The 20462-nt window shown below is 36.8% G+C and overlaps 1 protein-coding gene across 1 annotated transcript; it reads right to left on the minus strand.

The window, feature by feature from the left end:
- Nucleotides 1-16409: 16409 nt before the first annotated feature.
- LOC101022098 (ubiquitin-conjugating enzyme E2 N-like) lies at nucleotides 16410-17969 on the minus strand. The gene has a single exon (XM_021932049.2). It carries the CDS (start codon nucleotides 16989-16991, stop codon nucleotides 16605-16607), a length of 387 nt encoding a protein of 128 aa, XP_021787741.1. The 5' UTR covers nucleotides 16992-17969; the 3' UTR covers nucleotides 16410-16604.
- Between the last annotated feature and the right edge of the window lie 2493 nt (nucleotides 17970-20462).

Genomic DNA, 20462 nt, shown 5'->3' on the forward strand with positions numbered 1-20462 from the left:
CTTCATAAGGGGCTTGTCATTTAAATCCTTCGACCCTGCATGAAGAGATATGCTTTTCATTAAGTGGAATTTACCTCCTTTCTTTTTTATACATAGAAAATTCATCAGGTAATTATTATCATATTATTGTATAACAATATGTTGTATTATGATAATCTGGAAACATAGCAAGGGTGTGGGTGGTAAAGAAAGAACAGTTTTTACAGATATATCTTTTGAATTACTAACATGCATAGTTTTTATAGCTGGTCACCTCTGCATTTGAAAACTTCTTATGCTTGGAGTAGTACATCGTAAACAGACATTTTAGAAGGTCCCTCTAGGCACACAAGAGTACTTTCAGTGAATCAAGAGCAACTATTTTTGCATGTATCCTAAATTTCTCTAATTTAAATGACAGAAAAATTGTCAAGGCAGATGTAAAGTCAACCATGCACTGGTTGGTGATGATGGCCTCTGTCAGAAATATGTTCCTAAATCAGAGACCGAATCCATGGGAATTCATAATTTTTTTTTTTTTTTGGTGTATTTCAGACTTCAGGCACTCAGCGAAATAAAAAACATTCCTTGTTTATTCACATGCTGTCAATTCGGTGTCCTCCATGGGTGGCTTGGGTATGGCCCCAACCAGTGTTCCAGTCATGGTAATCAGGTACCATGTTGTATTTGAATTATACTACCAGTTGTGAAAGGTCAGAGCTTCATCAGTTTAGCAGTCAAACTTCTTTGCTCTATTTATTCAACTTGTAAAGCATGGTGAAAACTTTATGTATCCCTGTTTCTTTGTGTCCTTTCCTCAATACCAAGCACACCCCTTACCATCCACTCTTATACACATGGGACTATACACATAGCTTTGCAAACATTCTCTATTTTAATTAAATAAGACTTTTGGACTCAATCACAAGTGCTGTGACAGTCAGAGAATATTCTTAGTCTCTCACAAATGGAGGAAGGAGCCAAGCACTTTGGAAAGATAGAGAAGTTTGCTAGATGAATGTGTTGAACCTCAAACTAATATTTTATCAGTGTCATGGCAGTTATAAATGATATGTATATTGTATAAATTGTCTTATATAATCCTCAAAAACTATTGTTGAGTCTAGTATCCATATTCTTCCTTTACAACGGAGGATACCTTTTTTCTTTTAAATAGAACATGAGTTACTTAAGAATTAATATTCCTTGGGTAAGAGGAGACCTGGACAGGAAACAACAGGTGCTGGAGAGGATGTGGAGAAGTAGGAACACTTTTACACTGTTGGTGGGACTGTAAACTAGTTCAACCATTGTGGAAGACAGTGTGGCGATTCCTCAAGGATCTAGAACTAGAAATACCATTTGATCCAGCCATCCCATTACTGGGTATATACCCAAAGGATTATAAATCATACTGCTATAAAGACACATGCACACGTATGTTTCTTGCGGCACTATTCACAATAGCAAAGACTTGGAATCAACCCAAATGTCCATCAGTGACAGATGACAGACTAGATTAAGAAAATGTGGCACATATAAACCATGGAATACTATGCAACCATAAAAAAGGATGATTTTATGTCCTTTGTAGGGACATGGATGCAGCTGGAAACCATCATTCTCAGCAAACTATCGCAAGAACAGAAAATCAAACACTGCATGTTCTCACTCATAGATAGGAATTGAACAATGAGATCACAGGAAGGGGAACATCACACACCCGGGCCTATAGTCGGGGGTGGGGAGAGGTGGGAGGGGGGAGGGATAGCATTAGGAGACATACCTAATGTAAATGATGAGTTAATGGGTGCAGCACACCAACATGGCACATGTATACATATGTAACAAACCTGCACGTTGTGCACATGTCCCCTAGAACATAAAGCATAATAATAATAAAAAAAGAGGAGACCTGGAATTAGAACACATTCTAGCTTATTCCAGGAGCACATCTTTCAAGTAGATGCAGTCAACTGGGAAGATGTTAGGCATTTCTTTAAAAAATAAATTAAAATAATGAAAAGACAAAGATTATCCTTTAATTCTCCAGAGCTCAAACACTCCTATTTGGAGTAGATAAAAATGCATCTACAATTTTCAGATTCCAAAAGTAAAAGCTACTTTTTTCCCCATTTTTTCTTAAAATTTTTTTTTTTACCACATATTTTTGTAAGAGAAAAGAAACTGCCAGTTTTACACTTGCTGGCACAAGCTTCCATCATTGCCTTTGTAATCCAGTCACTCTTACACTGTATGTAATTTGGAATGTGTAGTAACCTGATGTTGTCAGCTTTATATGTAGAGAAACAACCCAAATGTTCATCAAAAGATCAATGGATAAACAAAATCTGCTTTAGTCATATAATGGTGTATTATTTAGCCATCAAAAGGAAAAGAATGAAGTACTGATATGGTTTGAAAATTTTTCTTCTTCGAAACTCATGTTGAAATTTAATCCCCAATGTGGCAGTATTAAAAGGTGGCATCTGTAAGAAGTGAGAGGTAGAGCCCACACGAATGAGTTAATTCATTTATGGATTAATGGGTTATCAAGAGAGTGGAACTGGTAGCCTTATAAAAAGAGGAGAGATCTGAGCTAGTATGTTAGCACATTCAGGCCACTGGCCATATGGCACCTTGCACTGGTTCAGTACTTTGCATAGAGTCCACATCAGCAAGAAGGGTCTCACCAGATTTGGCCCCTGGAACTTGGGCTTCTCAGCCTCCATATCTGTAGGAAATCAATTCCTTTTTTCAATAAATTACCTGGTTTTAGGTATTCTGTTATAAACAACAGAAAACAAATTAAGACAAGTCCTGAAACATGCCACAATGTGGATGAACTTTGAAAACATCACACCAAGTGGAAGAAGTCATTCATAAAAGATGACATATTGTATAATTCCATTGATATGAATGTACGGAATAGACAGATCTATAGAGACGGAAAGTAGATTGGTGGTTGCTTATGACATGGGTGAATGGGGAACAATGGGTGATAGTTAAAGGAAATGAGATTTCCAATGTGAAGTTAAAAGGTAGCAGAGTAGAAGTTACCAACCATCATCTGACAAGAAAAATCAACAATTAGACAGCTGTCCACAAATGAAAATATCTCTAGGAGGGTTGAAGAGTCCAATCAAGGACCTACAGTAAGAAAGGGAGCAATAAAAAAGGGAGAATGGTCAGACATAGAAAGATTGCTCAGGAAATTTGCTTAGTGGAGAGATCTGGAGATGGCTATGAACAAAGAAAAATTGTGGTGGTGATCTGTGTCAGCCATATGGTAGGTGCCATCACAGCTCCCAGGGACCTGCTCTGTGGACAACCCTGGCAACCTTTGCTGCTGAGGACCTCAAAAGCATCCATGACATCATGATTTTCCCACAGCTTTTAAAGTGGAGGATCCCATGTGTTTGTCAGCTCCCACTCTGATGGCTTATTTCACAGAAGATACTAGCAGCGTTCACCAGTGAGGTAATGGACAGCCATAGCTGCCATGGACCCCTCCAGAGAGAGCTACTGTCGCCCCCCTCCAAAGAGGTGCTGTTGTGGTATACCGGGACCAGAGCTGCCACTCGCACCACACACATGCCCCGAACCCCAGAGCAGATTTGGTTCTGAGTATGTCTCCACTTCAGACTCCAGCTCCAAAGCTGCTCGTTTATGCCCATGCTACAGACATGGCTCTACAACTGTTCTGCATGTACCCTGTCTCAAAAACTGCAGCCATCACCACTACAGCCTAGTCAGTGCTTCTGACCCCAGAGCCACTGTCACTCCATGCACAACCATGCTCAAAGTCTCAGCTCCGTGGGTACACCACAGTACATAATACTCATGTTCCCATGAAGATTAAACCCAAATAGAACTTAACTTAGACACATTAAAATAACTCTATTAAGAATCAAAGACAAAAAGAGACTTTTGAAAGCAGCAAGAAAAAAAAATGTGTCTTATACCAGGGAATATCTGTAAGGTTTTCAGCAGATTTCTAGGCAGAATACTTACAGGTCAGGGGAGTGTGGAATGACATATTTAAATGCTAAAAGAAGAAGAAAAAGAAAAACCACCAACAAAGCAAACTCTACCTGCAAAGTTGTTCTTTAGAAATAAAAGAATGCTGTTTTCCCAGACAAATGAAAGCAGGAGTTAATCACCACTAGACCTGCTTGACAAGAAATTGTAAACAGAGTTCTTCAACCTGAAATGAAAAGGTGCTAATTACTAACATGAAATCATATGAAAGCATAACATTCACTGAGAGTGACCTTTTCATGTTTCCCCTCAACTGTGTGAAAGAGAAATAAAATATTTTCTTCAGGAAAAAAATAACAAAGGAAATAAGATTTCATTTTGCAGTGATAAAAAAGTTCTAAAATTGATTCTGGTGACCGTTGCTCATATCCGTGAATATGCCACAAAACACTGAATTATACACGCTAGGTGGATGAACTTATCATATGTGAATTGTATGTCCATAAAGCTGTTTTTAAAAAGACAGAGAGAGAGAGAGAGACATTCTTCTCTATTCTGTCTAGTGACATACATTCCACAGAGCAAGCAGGTAGGTCTAAAATAAAAATTAGGACTAAATAGGAGTTATTCGATTGTTACTAAGTTTACTTTAGGAGTCCTTGGCCTCTTCCAAACGGATATTCTGATCCCCCAAATTCATATATACCACTTAGTAGTCTCATCAGTTTCCATGAGGAGAAATAATTGTTACACGTTGGTGCCTTCAATCTTAGCCCACATTTAGAAAATTTTCTGTAAATACAAATATTAATAAGTCCCAGTTTTAAAGTAATATTAATAATGCAAACAGAAATGATAAAGAAGAAGCTAAAATATATGAACAAATGAACAATTATCCATGTCTATTATATTTTGGAAGGATATATGTGTCCAGAGAGGGGGCCATGGGCAAAATAATCTTGTCAGTGAACGGTATTTGATTCTCACATTGCTATCGGACCACCTATCCTGATGGACTTGTCTGGATTCTGTATATACTACGAACATTCTCTTGGTCTAGAATAAAGTCAGACTTAGTCTCCCTTATGACTGTTTTGTCTCAGACCTCATATTGGTTTTCATTCAATCTCATAAGTGAAACTAGATTCCATCTGCCACCATTTGCACTGATTTTTCAAGAGAAAATAAAAGATCAAAAGCAAAGGACAAAGCTAAAAAATAAGAGAGGAATTCTCAAAAGACAAAGCACTCTACTGTGAACATAGCTTTTTAAAATCTTTGCTTGTTCTTCCAAACTCTCCAAAACTTTATCTCCTCCCGCCTTCCAGATTCACTCTGCCCCTACTATCCTTGACACACATCAGAGGAGTCAGAGGATTATTTGAGCTCCCCCTGCAGGATAAATTGCACATCCACCCTTCAAGAACATATGAACCTGGTTAGACAAGAGGAAAAAAATTAAAAATCAGTTAATTGCAGGTACCTCATAATGCCTGTTATAATGCACCATGGTAGGTTTTATTCTTTTTTTTCCCTAAAAAGTCTTCCTTTGAATGCTTTTGAACCTTACCTTTCAACTTCATCTGACCAGTGGATTTTACCCTATTTCTTAGGACTTGTGATAGGGCTGACAAGTAGGTATGTGGCCCAGTAGGCACAATCTGGGTCTTTCTCTAGTATTTACATGATTGGAAAAAACTGTTTTCCATTTTTGCTGGCACTATTAAACTGGTAGGATAGAACTCTCTAGCTGATAACATCTTCTTTGGCACAGAGAGAGAGCTATTCTTGGAGAATGAACCTAGGAATAGACAATGATGAGAGATTGATGGAGACAAAGATCTTTGAGATGTTTGCTGTTGAGATAGAAAGATTAAGGAAAGAAGACACGAGAAGGTGACTCTACAGTTGAAACAGGTTTATTGAGAATATACCTGAGAAAGACTTCTGGCCAGCAGGGTGAGGATCAAACTTCTCTTATAGCCTGAGGCATTTAAAAGGGGCCTGGTGAGGGAAGTGTGCTCTGAAAAATGTTCCTATCAGGAAGGGGTTAAGGGAGTGCTGGCTTGTTGGGACTGCTGGGGACTGCGATAAGCTTTGTTGGAGTTAGGGTCTTTGTGCTCTGTTGAAGATATAAGTGGGGCTGACATTTGTGGTTTGGTCATGTGGCAGTGGACAGTTCTGAGAATTTGAAACTTGATACTTTAACGTGGAGGCATCTCATTAAGATGGCGGTATTATTTTCCTACCATGTGTTTCACTTCAGCTCCTGGTGATCCCATTTCTTCAGCTTTTCCTCTGATTCTATGAAATTTCCCAGCTTCTCCCTAGATACAGTAGCCTATAAATTTTATTATGTTTTCAACTTGGTCCAGTCGGATACTAGTTACTTGCAATCATTCTTTTTGGCATTCATTCTGCTAATGCCCTGTTAATGAATACTAATACAAATTATACAATCTTATAGTAATCTCAATAGTTTATTTGTTGTGAAATGGACCTTTCTTTAACTTGGAATGTCCATCTCTAAGTTCATTACCTTCTATCCATTCTACATGGTTACTTAGAGATTTGTAAAAGCATCATCTAGACATCTAAGGAAACCCTTTTTCCAAAGCAACATGATGGCAATGGAATTTGTTGAAGATAAGTTAAGGAAGTTTAATAATAAACAGGCCAGCAAGTAAAGCTTTTTCAACACCTATAAGGCAATACCTGCTGCACTCTTCCTGGCCAGTTGCCTCCCTCATTCCTGCCATATACATTTCCATGCTTCTTTGAACCTGCCCTCAAATTCTGGAATATGCCTGTTTATCATGCATTTGTACTGGAATAAAATTTTGGTAACACTTTAATTGTTTCTTTATTTGAAACCATTGATCAGTACATGTAACAGGTAAGTAATAATGTTCCCACTGACTTATCTTACATTCCCACAATCACTTTATTTCATCCTTCTCCTGAATACTAAAATATTGCAACTTGTTCTTACAATTATGTTTAATGAAAAAAGAAAATCCACAGTTTAGAAGTGTCATCTTAAAATCTGTAGGTCTCAGCTTTCTCATTGTACTGGATTAGGGAAATCATGAGACACAGTCCCTTTTCTTTTTTCTTACAAATTGTACTCTTTATTGGAAGTGATGTGTAGGTAATGTGCTTGCCTAAAAGGCAGACAATTAAAGTTGTCTGCACTCACTCTCTTAAGGAGGCTAGGAAGAATCTGATTTATGGTGAAGTCTCTGTTTTGAGATCATTTTCTCTAGAAATCCTCAATGATGCCATAGACTAGTTAAAGCTGCAGTTTATATAGTGAAATAGCATATTTTTTATATTCTTACCTACAGTTACCTAGTCAATATATCTCACATTAGACTGTAAGCTCTATGAGGACAGGGACCACATATGATTGTCCATCAATGAATTCCTATAATGAAGTGTATGTATTTTATTTATTTATAAATGAATACTATTACTAAATGCTTTGATAAGGGAAAACATGGAGACCTATAAGCAGGAGAGAGAAAGCCCTTTTATTAATACAAATAAATATAAACAAACGAATATTTGTGTCATTCTGCTTATATTCTGAAAATTCATGACTTTTTTCACATTTACATGACATCACATCAATTGCAAAAAGAATCTGGGTCTACAAGTAGATCATATAAAATATTAATTTTTTTCTAATTAATTTTTTACAAATATTCTGTAATGGGAGCATTAGGGAAAGAGTTGTATTTCATTTTTGCCACAAGTGTTAAAAGGAAATCTACAATGCAAATATTCTTTCAGAACTCTGAATGAAATCCTAATGTTTTCTTTGAGGGTAGGATAAGTAGAAATGCAGATAGGGTATAAATACAAAGCAGAGAAAAGAATGCTTTTTGGCACTTGGTTGTAGAGGCTCAAATGCATGGACATTAAGAAATGAGAAGGGTTTTAGGAGTGAATTCACAGCAGGCAGATTGCTTCTTATGTCTTTCAATTCATTCATGTGTGAAACTATCATATCATAAAATGAACCATTAGGAAGTCAAAGAATGGAGCATATGGGAAATAAATTTCTGAATCAGATAAAAAATGTGTATGTGTTTTTGCACGAGTGTATGTGCATTCATACAGTGTGTGGAATATAGAAACCTATCTGTTCTAGTTGTTATATATGACTCATATGTTTAGAACCACAGAAAGTTCTGAGGAAGTTATTTCTGCTGCTCTAGGATGACATCATTCAGAGAACCTGTTTTAGTATCACCATTGAAAAACTCATCCCTTAACCTCACATTTAGCCTGAACATTAGAATCTTATGAGTACATATTTGCTTGTGTTTGTTTTTCAAACTCTCCGGCATTTAAAAATTGTTGAAGTCAAAGCCAGCTTACAAAGACAATTTGGTGAACTGTCAATTTTGGTAAAGAAAAACAATTTAGTAATTCAGTGTCACAGTGACCAAGTAATATCCCGAGACCCTAACCTAGCACTGACCCATCTACTCATCTCATAGAGCTTTATACATTACAATCAATTGTTTAAGACAATTATCCTAGACCTTCTAGCTTCACCCATTTCTTGGGACATAGTCTCTGTATTTCTCCATCTCTGGACTTACTTCTTGTGTTCTGTTCTTTTACAAACATTGTCTCATATCTAGCTTCCATTTTTTTTCATTTTTAGCATATTTTCATTTTTATATTGCTTGAACCACAGCACCATTAATTACTAGTCTTGTGAACTCATAAATATCTCTTCAGTCTTCTAAAACTCAATTTTTCCATCTGTGAAATTGGTATTATGCAAATATCCTTTCTCCTCCAAATCCAGTATAAACGCCTACAAAATCTTGGTGGTAAATGAATGGTAACTTGCCCTCCCTCTCTAAGAGCTTCATAGAGTGCTATAACAACACTATCTTCACAAAACCCTGTTTCTTCTTATTTACCACCCATGCCTACCCCCAGATTCTCCCATGTCTCATATGGGATGAGGTGGGGCTTGGGAAAGTGATAAAAAGCAACGACAGGCCTAGGACATGGGCTCAAAATTCTCTTAACGAAAGAAATAGGCTGGACGCAATGACTCACGCCTGGAATCCTAGCACTTTCGGAGGCCGAGGCGGGCGATTGGTGCCTGAGCTCAGGAGTTTGAGACCAGCCTGGGCAATGTGGCGAAACCCCACCTCTACTAAAAATACAAAAAATTAGCTGGGCATGGTGGCACATGCCTGTAATCTCAGCTGCTCTGGAGGCTGAGGCACCAGAGTCGCTTGAATCCGGGAGGTGGAGGTTGCAGTGAGCTGAGTTTGCATCATCACACTCCAGCCTGAGAGACAGAATGGTACTCTGTCTCAAAAAAAAAAAAAAAAAAAAAAGAGAGAAGAAGAAAGAAAAAAAAAAAAGAAAAAGTAAATAAATAACCAATGAGTGCATCCAAAGTATGTAGAAAGAAAGGAAATAATAAAGATAAAATTAAATTAAATAGAAAACAAACAATGGAGACAATCAACTAAACTAAATTGTTTTTTTTCAAAAGACTAAGAAATAGAAAAGCTTCTGCAAAAATAATTTACAAAAGACAGAAAGAGCAGAGTTTAGCATTAGGAACAAAAAGGGACCCTAAATATGGGGAGGAATTTTGTTAATCATAGGAAATTTCTAAAAACTATTTTTTGCCCAAAATTTTAAGGACATATAGTTTTTGTAGAAATATTTTATTCACTTCTATGATTACTCACTCTACAAGAAAAAGAAGGTCTGAATATATCTGTAACTATTAAAAAAAAACAATAGATAGAAATAATTCTCATTTTAAAAACAGAAAAGGAATGCTCAACCTTAATTGTTTAATAAACCAAAAAAGCACTAGCGAAATGAACTAAAATCTTTACTACTTTATGTCATCCAGACTTCTATTATTGGCTACACCTGAAAACCCAGATATAGAAATGCAGGCATTAGTCATAGGGAATTATTTTGAGAGTTGATTTGCATACACACAAAAAAAACTGCTCAGCTTAATTCATTTACATTAACTAGTCATGAGAGCCAAACTTATTCATCCAAAAACAACAAAAATCACTACTTCGTATATACCAGAATAAGTTGAGTGAATTGTTTTATCTCAACTGTCAGAAAATTAAATTGCAATAAATAAGAGAAGAGAAAGGAAAAGAATACAGTAGCCTCCAAAAGAGGAGAATAAGTATTAGTATAAAATAAATACACACTAAAGTAAGAACACAGAGGAGGAGTGTGAGAGGCACTAAATGGAAATGGATTTAAAAGAAATGTTTCCAGGAGTTTTGTTTGATTACCTCAAAAGGAAAGTGGGAATCTACAAGTCAGAGGAAAAAGGAGTTTTGGGGAAAGCATTTTGGACAGACAATTGGCACATCCTGAAGATAAAAGGCATAAAGAAGCGTGCTGTCTGAGGAGTGAGTGAAACACACTTACCCCGGATGTTGCTTCAGATAGCTCCTTAATAATCATAACCCTAGCAAAGCTGAGTGAAGAGATGTAGCTGAAGAGAGACAGAGAAATTAAATCAAATGACCCCAAGTTCAGGTGAGTAAGAAAGCAAGCTGCCTCAGTCTCCTGGAGATGGGAGATGTTAATAGGGTCACACAGAATGTTAAATCTGGAAGGATTCTTAGGGATCTCATTTCCCCTGCTTCATTTTACAGAGGAGGCATCTGAGACCCACCTACGCCCAAGGTTATATGTAAAATTAGTGACAGAGCAATGGCAGGAATATTGATTTTCTTTGTAGATGCAGGGCCTTGCTCCTCTGGAGAGAAGATGACGGTGTGCTATCATCTTTGCTGAGAATCATTCTAAATTTCTTCTGTACTCATGTGAAGCATTATCTGTGTTCACTCTTCCGGATACAGCCAGATACCTTCACTGAAGCTGTTGATTAATTACCAAGAATCATCAAACTCGGCAGTGACATTCCCTAGGCAAAGGCTGTCTTGCTGCCTGAAATGCCAATCTGGGTGAAGGTCTGGGACACTCCATGTTTTCTGACATTTTTGGCTGCATGGCCCCTCTGCCTGGGGCTGCTTCAGTGGGAAGAGGGTTGACTTTAACAAACAAGATGCTGCTTCCCACCAGCAGGCCTGCTGCTGCTGTTGTTTCTAATCCTCTAAAGGCGGGATCCTCCATATGTTCACCTACCCCTACCCCAGCACAAAGCTGAATGAGTGAACAAGCAAGTGGGAGGGGCTGGGACCAGTGGAATTTCAAAAGAGGGCTGGCATTAAGCCTAGTCAGGCAATAAGAAAGGCAAACGCTGTACCATAAAGGAATAAATATTGTGGGCCCAAATGCTAAGAACTGAGTTTCTGGTTCTACTATGTACCAGATAACGTCAAAATAGTCCCTCACAAGGAAAAACAAAACGTCTTTGGCATCAAATCTGAATATAATTTTATGATTTTCAAACTCATGCAGTTTAAAATGAATAATAACATTACCATGCCATTATGACAAGTGTAAAATAGCATGCATTTAAGCCTTGTATTTATGATCGTATTATACTTTGCCCCCTAATAATGTTGCACAATTTGGAAATATGTATGCTGTATCTTTAAAATATTTACATCCTTTTTTATAGAATTATAAAATAACATTATGGATATGGACACATAAGAACAAAAAGAGAACAAAGATCTGTGTGTAATGTAAGTCACGAAAACCTGTTCCTCCTATCTCCTGCTGCAGATATGAAGACACTGCTGCTACACTTCCGGATTTTCCACAGTTTGCATCAAGCTAAGCTTCGGCGTCGGCGGGGGGTAGTTCTCCAAGCCAATCACGGAGCATGATGGGCCTACTTGGGGGTTATCTAGTGAGATGAAGAGCTCCTTCAATAAATGGTCTTAGCTTGAGGACTCCCCAGTGGTCTGGCTGAAACTTTCTTGGAACTGTGGTTCAGTCTGAATCTTCCTAACATCATTACACCACTACCTTCTGTCTCTCCTTCAGTGGAAGCCAGACCTACATTTTATTCCAAAGAGTCTCCCCACCTTTCCTTTCCCCAGTGTCTCTTTCTTGTATGTCTAATTCTGTCTTGTCTGCTTTTTGGAAACTCAAACACTTAAGACTATTTATCCCATTAGTCATTACAAAAAATGCAAGTAACCTAAACATGCAATTGTGTAATGAGATTTTTAATGATTATTACAGTAAAACTGACAGATACCACATTTTTAAGATGTAAAAATCATATTTTGGGCTTAAATGTCAAAATATATTTAAAAGAGCTACATCTTTGTTAAGATGATAACCTTATTTAATTAAAGTAAAAATCAAACAATGGGTAAAGATGGTAAAATTTTACAATACATAGAATTAGAAATGACAGGCAAGCCTGACCCTTTCTTCCACAATCCTTTCAATAAAAAGTTTTTGCTACTAAAACTAGTTTAGTTCCTAAACTAAAGGGTTACTTTTACCTTGTATTCCTCCTTGCAACTTAGGGATTGATGCCTACTTTCTTTCTTAACCTCTAAACTCCACAAGGGGAACTCTATAGGATGTCTTCAGGATAAGTCTAAGAAATTATCGTGAAGTAGAAGGTCCTTTCTACTTTCCCCAGATCTTCAAATTATGCCCCTGATTTTTTGTGAGGCAGATATGGACAACTTTAAGTTAAAAGTGAGGAGAAAAAAAAAAAGTTTAGAGATAGAGGTAAATTGAACAAATGAAGAAACTAAATACTTGGAATATAAATAATGAAGTTATCCTATTTAACACTATGTTTTTATTGAAAGCCATTTGATAGCTACCAGCCTAGATACTCGATTGTATGAATTGCTTAAGCATGTATTCATTTATTGCATATTATGTGTCAGTTATCAGCGTATGTATTGAGTGAAGAGAGGCAAATGACAGCTGTTTGCAGGCTTAAAAGTATTCCAATGTGCCGAGCATGGTGGCTCATGCCTGTAATCCCAGGACTTTGGGAGGCTGAGGTGGGCGGATCATGAGGTCAGGAGAGTGAGACCATCCTGGCTAACACGGTGAAACCCTGTCTCTACTAAAAAAGTACAAAAAAATTAGCCGGGCGTGGTGGCGGGTGCCTGTAGTCCCAGCAACTCGGGAGGCTGAGGCAGGAGAATGGCGTGAACCCGGGAGGCGGAGCTTGCAGTGAGCCGAGATCGCGCCACTGCACTCCAGCCCAGGCGAGAGAGCCAGACTCCGTCTCAAAAAAAAAAAAGGTATTCCAATGTATATATAGCAGAGTACAGAAGTAACTACAAAAGTGTAGTAAACTATCAGTGTTACTATGCGAGAAATAGGTTTTAGGAGCACTCAAAAACTATCTCACTCAACACACTTGCAGCCATCTTATGTGGTCAAAACTGTAAAGAATAAATTAAATTCTTGCTAATCTTTATTTTTGAAACAATACCTAGCATTGTGTGACATACACTCCAGGGTCTTAATAAAAGTCACTTTTATTTCTGTTCCCACATTCCAGCATATGGCTCTACCAATGTATCATTGACTATGGGAATAATTTTTTAACATTCTCCACATTTCCATATTTTCACTGAGCGCTTTTTTCCCAAATTAGTTTACTAATAAATATCCACTGCAGAAGATTTCCACCTGGCCTTATCTTCTAGAATTTGTCCAATTTGGGGGTCTAGGCATTGAGGATAGGAAACACTGGGAATCAATTCCTTCTTTATAGTCACACCACTCACTGGCTTTTCAGCTTTTCATTGATTCACCATTGTCTTCATTATGAACTTCAGACATCTTAGCATGGAGTACAAGATACTCATTGATGTGGCTTCTTCCGGTTTCTCCTTTCAGGTACCCCATTATTTCTCCACTCTATTAACGTCCATAAGTTTCAGATAAACCCAATTCATTGTGATACCAACCGCTAACGCTCTACTCTTTTCTGTCTCTTCTCCTGCTTCTCACAGCGTGGTTTTACAATATGCTATCCTTCCCTGGGGGTACCTTTACACCTCCTCTCTTAAGTTCAGCGTAGGTATTTTCACTGGTTCTCCAAAAGCCAGCTTAAGTTCTCCTTCTGCAACAAGTACTCCTTCACCCTTCTCATGCCCAGTGTCTCTAAGGTGAACGTCCTATTAGAACACTCTGCACACTTCTATCTTCTCACTTACTATAGAATGTTAATATTAGTTTCAATCTTCTTCATAAGTCTGGGAGCCAAGTGAGTGCAGGTGCCTTCTCATTTGTTATTATACTTTAAGCACATGAGTAGAGATACATAAATATGTCTTGGATAAATGTTGAATTAAATGAGTGTCTCCACAAATCCAATATAAAAGCGATTGATCATAGTAGAGAACCAGTAGTAAATTATCTATTACTTGTTTATATAATTTGTTTAACAAAGACATTTCCTTCTTTAGAGCTTTTAGTGTTCATTAAAAAATTAAAATATTTGAAGGACTACTCCTGTTAATAATGTCTATGTCAGAATTTTTATGGCAAAAGTGCTAAAAATAAAAATTCAAAAATTCTAGCCGGGTACGGTGGCTCACGCCTGTAATCCCAGCACTTTGGGAGGCCGATGCGGGCGGATCACAAGGTCAGGAGATCGAGACCATCCTGGCTAACACGGTGAAACTCCGTCTCTACTAAAAATACAAAAAATTAGCCAGGCGTGGTGGCGGGCGCCTGTAGTCCCAGCTACTCAGGAGGCTGAGGCAGGAGAATGGCGTAAACCCAGGAGGTGGAGCTTGCAGTGAGCCAAGATTGCGCCACTGCACTCTAGCCTGGGCAACAGAGCGAGACTCCCTCTCAAAAAAAAAAAAAAAAAATTTCTAGCAGTATTTTTCCAAAGTGAGTTGTATAAAACAGCTATTTATTGTTTATTTGTCCCAAAATAATTGAAGAGATATATACATCCAATTATTATATAACATTTTAGGTACTCTGTGTGTGTGTGTGTGTGTCTTTGTGTGTGTGTGCGTATTATATTCCTAAAAAGTTGAGGAAATGTGATTAATATCTTTGAATAGATTTTATTTTGTCAAAGACTGTTGGAAGTCCCAAAATAATATGCATTGTGAATTACTAAAATGGGTAATTTTTTTTTTTTTTTTGGAGACTGAGTCTCACTCTATCACCTAGGCTGGAGTACAATGGTGTCATCTTGGCTCATTGCAATCTCTGTCTCCCCAGCTCAAGCAATCCTCCCATCTAAGCCTCCCAAGTAGCTGGAACTGCAGGCACACACTACCACTCCCTGCTAATATTTTTATATTATTTTGTAGTGACAGGGTTTCTCCACGTTGCCCAGGTTAGTCTTGAATTCCTGGGTTCAAGCAATCTGCTCACCTTGGCCTTCCAAAGTAGATGCCTGGGATTACAGGCATGAATCACCATGTCCAGCTAAAAATGAGATTTAATATACATTGATGATGGGTCATTTTTTCTTAGAACATTCCGCCAATAATATAATTTAAAAAATGTATTAATTTAATATGTGTCAAGGCATTTTCAGAATTAGTATTCCATGGGAAACACTTCAGAAAACGTTTAAGGTAACATTTCATAAATGCCAACATTGTTTTTAAGCCTTACTAATGTGTTATACTTATGGTAATAAGATTTACTTTGCCATATACAGATGTAAATGTATACATCAACTTAATAGACACATCCTTAGGCTCATTACATTTATTCCCTGCCTTAGGATCCAGCAAACATCCTTACACCTAATAAGAGTTAAGTAAATACTTTTCTGGGTTTACCCAAATCTAATTACTAATTATGATTAATTTGTTGTAAAATCAGAATTTTAAAAAAATACTAAAATAATCCAGGATACACAACATTCTTAAGAAATGTACTATTGTTTCCCTCTGTTCGTGCAGTTTCTTTTTTTTTTTTTTTTAGAATAACAAAAAATATTTTACTAAAACATAAGATTTACAAAAGTTTCCAGACAAGCCATACAAAACGGTCACAAGCTTTTTTTGAAGGGGGGAATCTATACTTGACAGCAATGTTATTAGTGAGGGCTGTGATGTTGGTTTAATGTTCCCATTTTAGTTCAAACAATCAAGCTTGTCCATCTACAGCGTCTAAATAAAGTTAGACTTGGCTAGAGAGCATATTCTAAAGACCTGGTTAGCTGCTTTTAACCAATGCAGTTAGATCACCAAAAAAGGGGGAAAGGAGCCCATAAAATTAAAATAAAACTACCTCCCCCCTCAAAAAAATAAAATAAAATAAGGAAAAACACCCACACCCCTGCAGCTAACCTGACAGCTACCTTCATTCACAGTGCTTTATACTTAAACCAGGATGGGGGAAATGAATAAAAGCAGGGAGGAGCCACTGCTTTTAAACGTTTCACAGCAATCCGGATGATACTTCTAGCCTCTGCTCATGCTTTATGACAGTGAATCAGGACAAGACATAGATCTGCTAATGTGCATTTAATCACCAAAGGACTGAAGATGTCTGGGCTTTTTTATTCTGTAATGTTTCTAAGACTGTGTCCGTTAAATGCAAACAAAAAGGAGGACGTCTTGGCAGAACAGGAGAAGTGATACACACTTGATGATCGGATCAGTTTAAAGATTATTCATGGCATATAGCCTAGTCCATGCTCTAGCTGTTTCTATGGCTTGGGCTTCGTTGGTCTTTCATTGCTCCACTACATCATTTGCTAATGGATCATCTGGATTGGGAGCACTTAACAAGGCCTGGATCGGTAGCAGAACTGTGCGGATCTGCAGTGCTGGGTAACACTTATCTTTCAAAATATCTAAACATATTCTTCCCAACTTGTCTACATTAGGATGATAAATTTTGGTCATGAAACATACTTTAGGGGCTGCCATTGGGTATTCTTCAGGAAGGAATAGTTCAAGTTTAAAAGTCCCTCCCTCAAAGGGGGAACCTTGAGGGTCAGCAGTGACCACATGAAAATAACGGGCGTTGCTCTCATCTGGTTCTGTTTTGATGCCAGGAACTGGTTCTGCCAGCAAACGCTGGGTTTCCTTGATGAACCTGTGGGGCAGCCCGGCCATCTTGTCAGAACCCGAGTTTGGCCTCTGTTCATGTAGTTTCTAATAGACCTGACGTAGTTTCTCATATACCTGAATTTAAAGTGTCTGGTGTTTCTCATACACAAGTAAGGGTGGAAGACTGCCAAGTCAAGGCGAGCTGAGATTCTTCTCCTGGCATTACAGATACTGCACAGTAATCTCACAAAAGTTATGTGATTTAAATAAATATATCAGAAAATACTCATGGTAATAAGTCATAAAACACTTGTCTCACAAATTAGAATTTTGAATGGTAATCCGTGAAAACCAAGAACGTGCTCAGTTCTATTAACCAAATCACCATTCTAAAAATGCTGATTGCATATTGGCTTTTAATGCATATTCATTCTGACTTCTTTTCTGCATGTATCTATCATTTGTATTATTTATATAACTGAAGTGAGACACACTCTAATAAGCACAAATTAACATTGACCTTTTTACTCAGATCTCTGAAACTTTAACCCATTTAAACTTTTAATATCTAAAAATAAATTTAACAAAATCAAACATGCTCTTATTAAAATGATTTAATTATTTCAGTGATACGGTATTTATTTGGCCCAGTAACCATTAAGAGATAATAGAGATTTCTTTTGCTAATATAGCATGAATATAATGAATGAATGACATTTAGAAAGTAATTAACATCATTGCCACAGTTAATGTCTTTCTCCATATCATGAGGATAATGTGTCTTGATCTGCCCTCATGATGTGTGACATTCTTATTTTATAACAGATGTATCACTGCTTTTCAACAGTTTTCCATTATCTCACTTTTACAGTTCAAATTATTCATATCACAAATGCAGAGGTATGAGGCAGGGTTGTAGAAATGCCTATTCATGGTAGTCTACCATGAAGGTCACAACTCAATTTCATTATATTTTTGTTTAAGAACCAGGCATGCTTTTTATGTCCATGAATCAAATTAATTTATCCACCATGCTTGGTATTTATTTTAAAACAAATAATATCACCATTAAAAAAAAAAACTAGTCACTTTCTAATTTCATATCTAATTTCACATGTTGCTATCTTGTTCCTTTTGAATAATTCACAGAATTCCATTATCCTCTAATAACAGAACCTGTAATTTTCCATGTTTGATAAAATCATTTGATATTAACTATTTTGGGCCAAAGGTCTTTTAATTGCCTTCTGTCCTTTAAATAATTTATTTTAACTGAATTTTTGTGATAGCTGAAAGAGAAACTGCACATTGCATTGTACCCTCCTATAATCCATAAACAGTTTGGGCAAAGGTCTACTCATAGAAGCTGTACTTCAATTGCTAGATTTTTTCTATATTACATATCTGCTGGAGCTGTATTTCCTTATTAATTTATTTTATTCATTAAAAAACTATTTGTGACTACTAAAATGAAATTGGTGTTAGGTGCTTGGTACACTGTAATGAACAGAGTAAATTAGCTCCTTACTCTCATGGGGCTTATATTTGGAAAGCATAATTAAAATTTGCAATATATTCTCTGAAAAATAAAATAGAGGCAACAACAGAAAACAAGAGGAGTCTGTTTAAAATTAAAGTGGTTGGGTACAACCTGTCCAAGATGATAACATGCAAGAGAGAACAGCTCATGAAAGCGCCTGGAGGTAAAAAGAGTGTGATTATCTTCATAGTGTGTGAAGATGACAAGCGTGGTGAAGGAGCCCAGTGTGTTCTGAGCCAGGCAGGGAAGAAGACGGTGGCAGAAAATTAAGTCGAAGAATGAACAGGGGCCAGAACTGAAAGAGTCTCGTAGGTGTCTGTCACTGTTTGTTCAGATAAAACTTAAAAGAATTTCCTTGGGAGCTTAAGTTTTCCCTCTTTATGTTCTGCTCGTTGCTAATTAAGGAAATATTACTCCTGGAGCAAGTGTTGTCTGAACGCATTGCGCCAGGCAGTCCACCAAGGTGAATGCTGTGATTTGGTGGTAAGCATGTTACCTTGCAATGTGGTGATAATCTACAGTGACATTTGAAGATCTGGCCTTTGTTTTAACCCAGGCTGTGTCAGGTTGTGGCATCAATAGTGCTGTTGACACTTAAAAAGCAAAGTGTTTCATAACATTTGCCTGGAAACAAAGTGCTTGTTAGTATAATGTTGGCATTTAAGAGTTCTATACTTTGGTGTCTACGTATGCATGCATATATACATACATAAAATTATTAGGTAGGAAATAGGCAAGTCAACATAAAGCAGTTTATATGAGGATAAATTAAGATTATTTCTGTGATCATATCTATCCCAGTCCTAAACTTACATGAGCTATTGAGTAAAATATTAGTTTATTTCCCTCATCCTTTATGTGCTATGCACTGGAATGGGCACTTCATTTTATCTTACATAAGACAGTAAATGTTTTTGTTTCCCCTTTATCTACAAAACAATGAATTTTATTAAATTATTATGAAGCCTCTTGAGTAGCACCATTTTATAAATAGTAGATTTCTACAACAGCCTTGTAAAACAGCCAATTTTCCCCTCACAGAATCTCTTGACTATCATCTAAGGTTCTCAACCTTGACTGCTCATGAAAATCTTCCAGAGAGCTCCTAAAAATCCCTATAAGCAGGTTTCTCCTGAGATCAATCAAATCATAGTCTTAGGGGCAGGGACTGTGGCATGTCTGTTTTAAAAGTTTCCTAGGTTATTTAAATGGGAAGTCAAAGTTGAGAGCACTGCCCTGGGTACCATATATAGTGAGGCCAAGATTATCTTACAAAAATGCATGCATTCACCTTTCAAAAAATGTATTGTCCTTTGAAATCCTACTCTGCTTTCAAGTCAGAAAGGAATTGTCAGCTCTCTTATGAATTCTTTCTGTTTGAAATAGCCTTTTTTTCTTTAATAAACTCGCCTTTGTGTATATTTCTATAATAGCACTTACAGTGTCCTATAACAAGAGAGAAACTGAAATGTTGGACTTTTTTTTAGAAGGTAAGTTCCCAGAAGGCCAGGATAGTTTCTAGAGCCTTTAGACCAGTCAGAACAGTGACTTTTCATACAATATAATTTTATAATTTTATAATTATAATTTAATAATGTTTCTTTAATAATGTTAATAGAGGAAGACATCAAAGTCTACCTCTATATACATATCTTTATTTCTATATGCATATTAATAATGTTACCTATATAGAGATATAGATATAGATCAACATATATCCTTATAGATATATATATAAAGATATAAATATAGGTATATCTATATAATCAGTCCAACAAATGCATGGTTTTATATTATCTTGGAATTTTACATTCATTTTAATACAAAAACATGTTGAATAACTTCATAATATTTTCTTAAAATAGTAGTGATAGAACTTTGTCTTTTAAATGTAAGTGATGCTCAATGATATTTGATGATACTTTTTTTCATGGCATCAGTATATCTTTTAAAATATTTCTTTGAATATCTGACTCTGGAAATTATAACATACTCAT

The sequence above is a fragment of the Papio anubis genome, chromosome 18 (assembly GCF_008728515.1).
Source record: "Papio anubis isolate 15944 chromosome 18, Panubis1.0, whole genome shotgun sequence".
In the NCBI taxonomy this organism is placed as follows: Eukaryota; Metazoa; Chordata; class Mammalia; order Primates; family Cercopithecidae; genus Papio; species Papio anubis.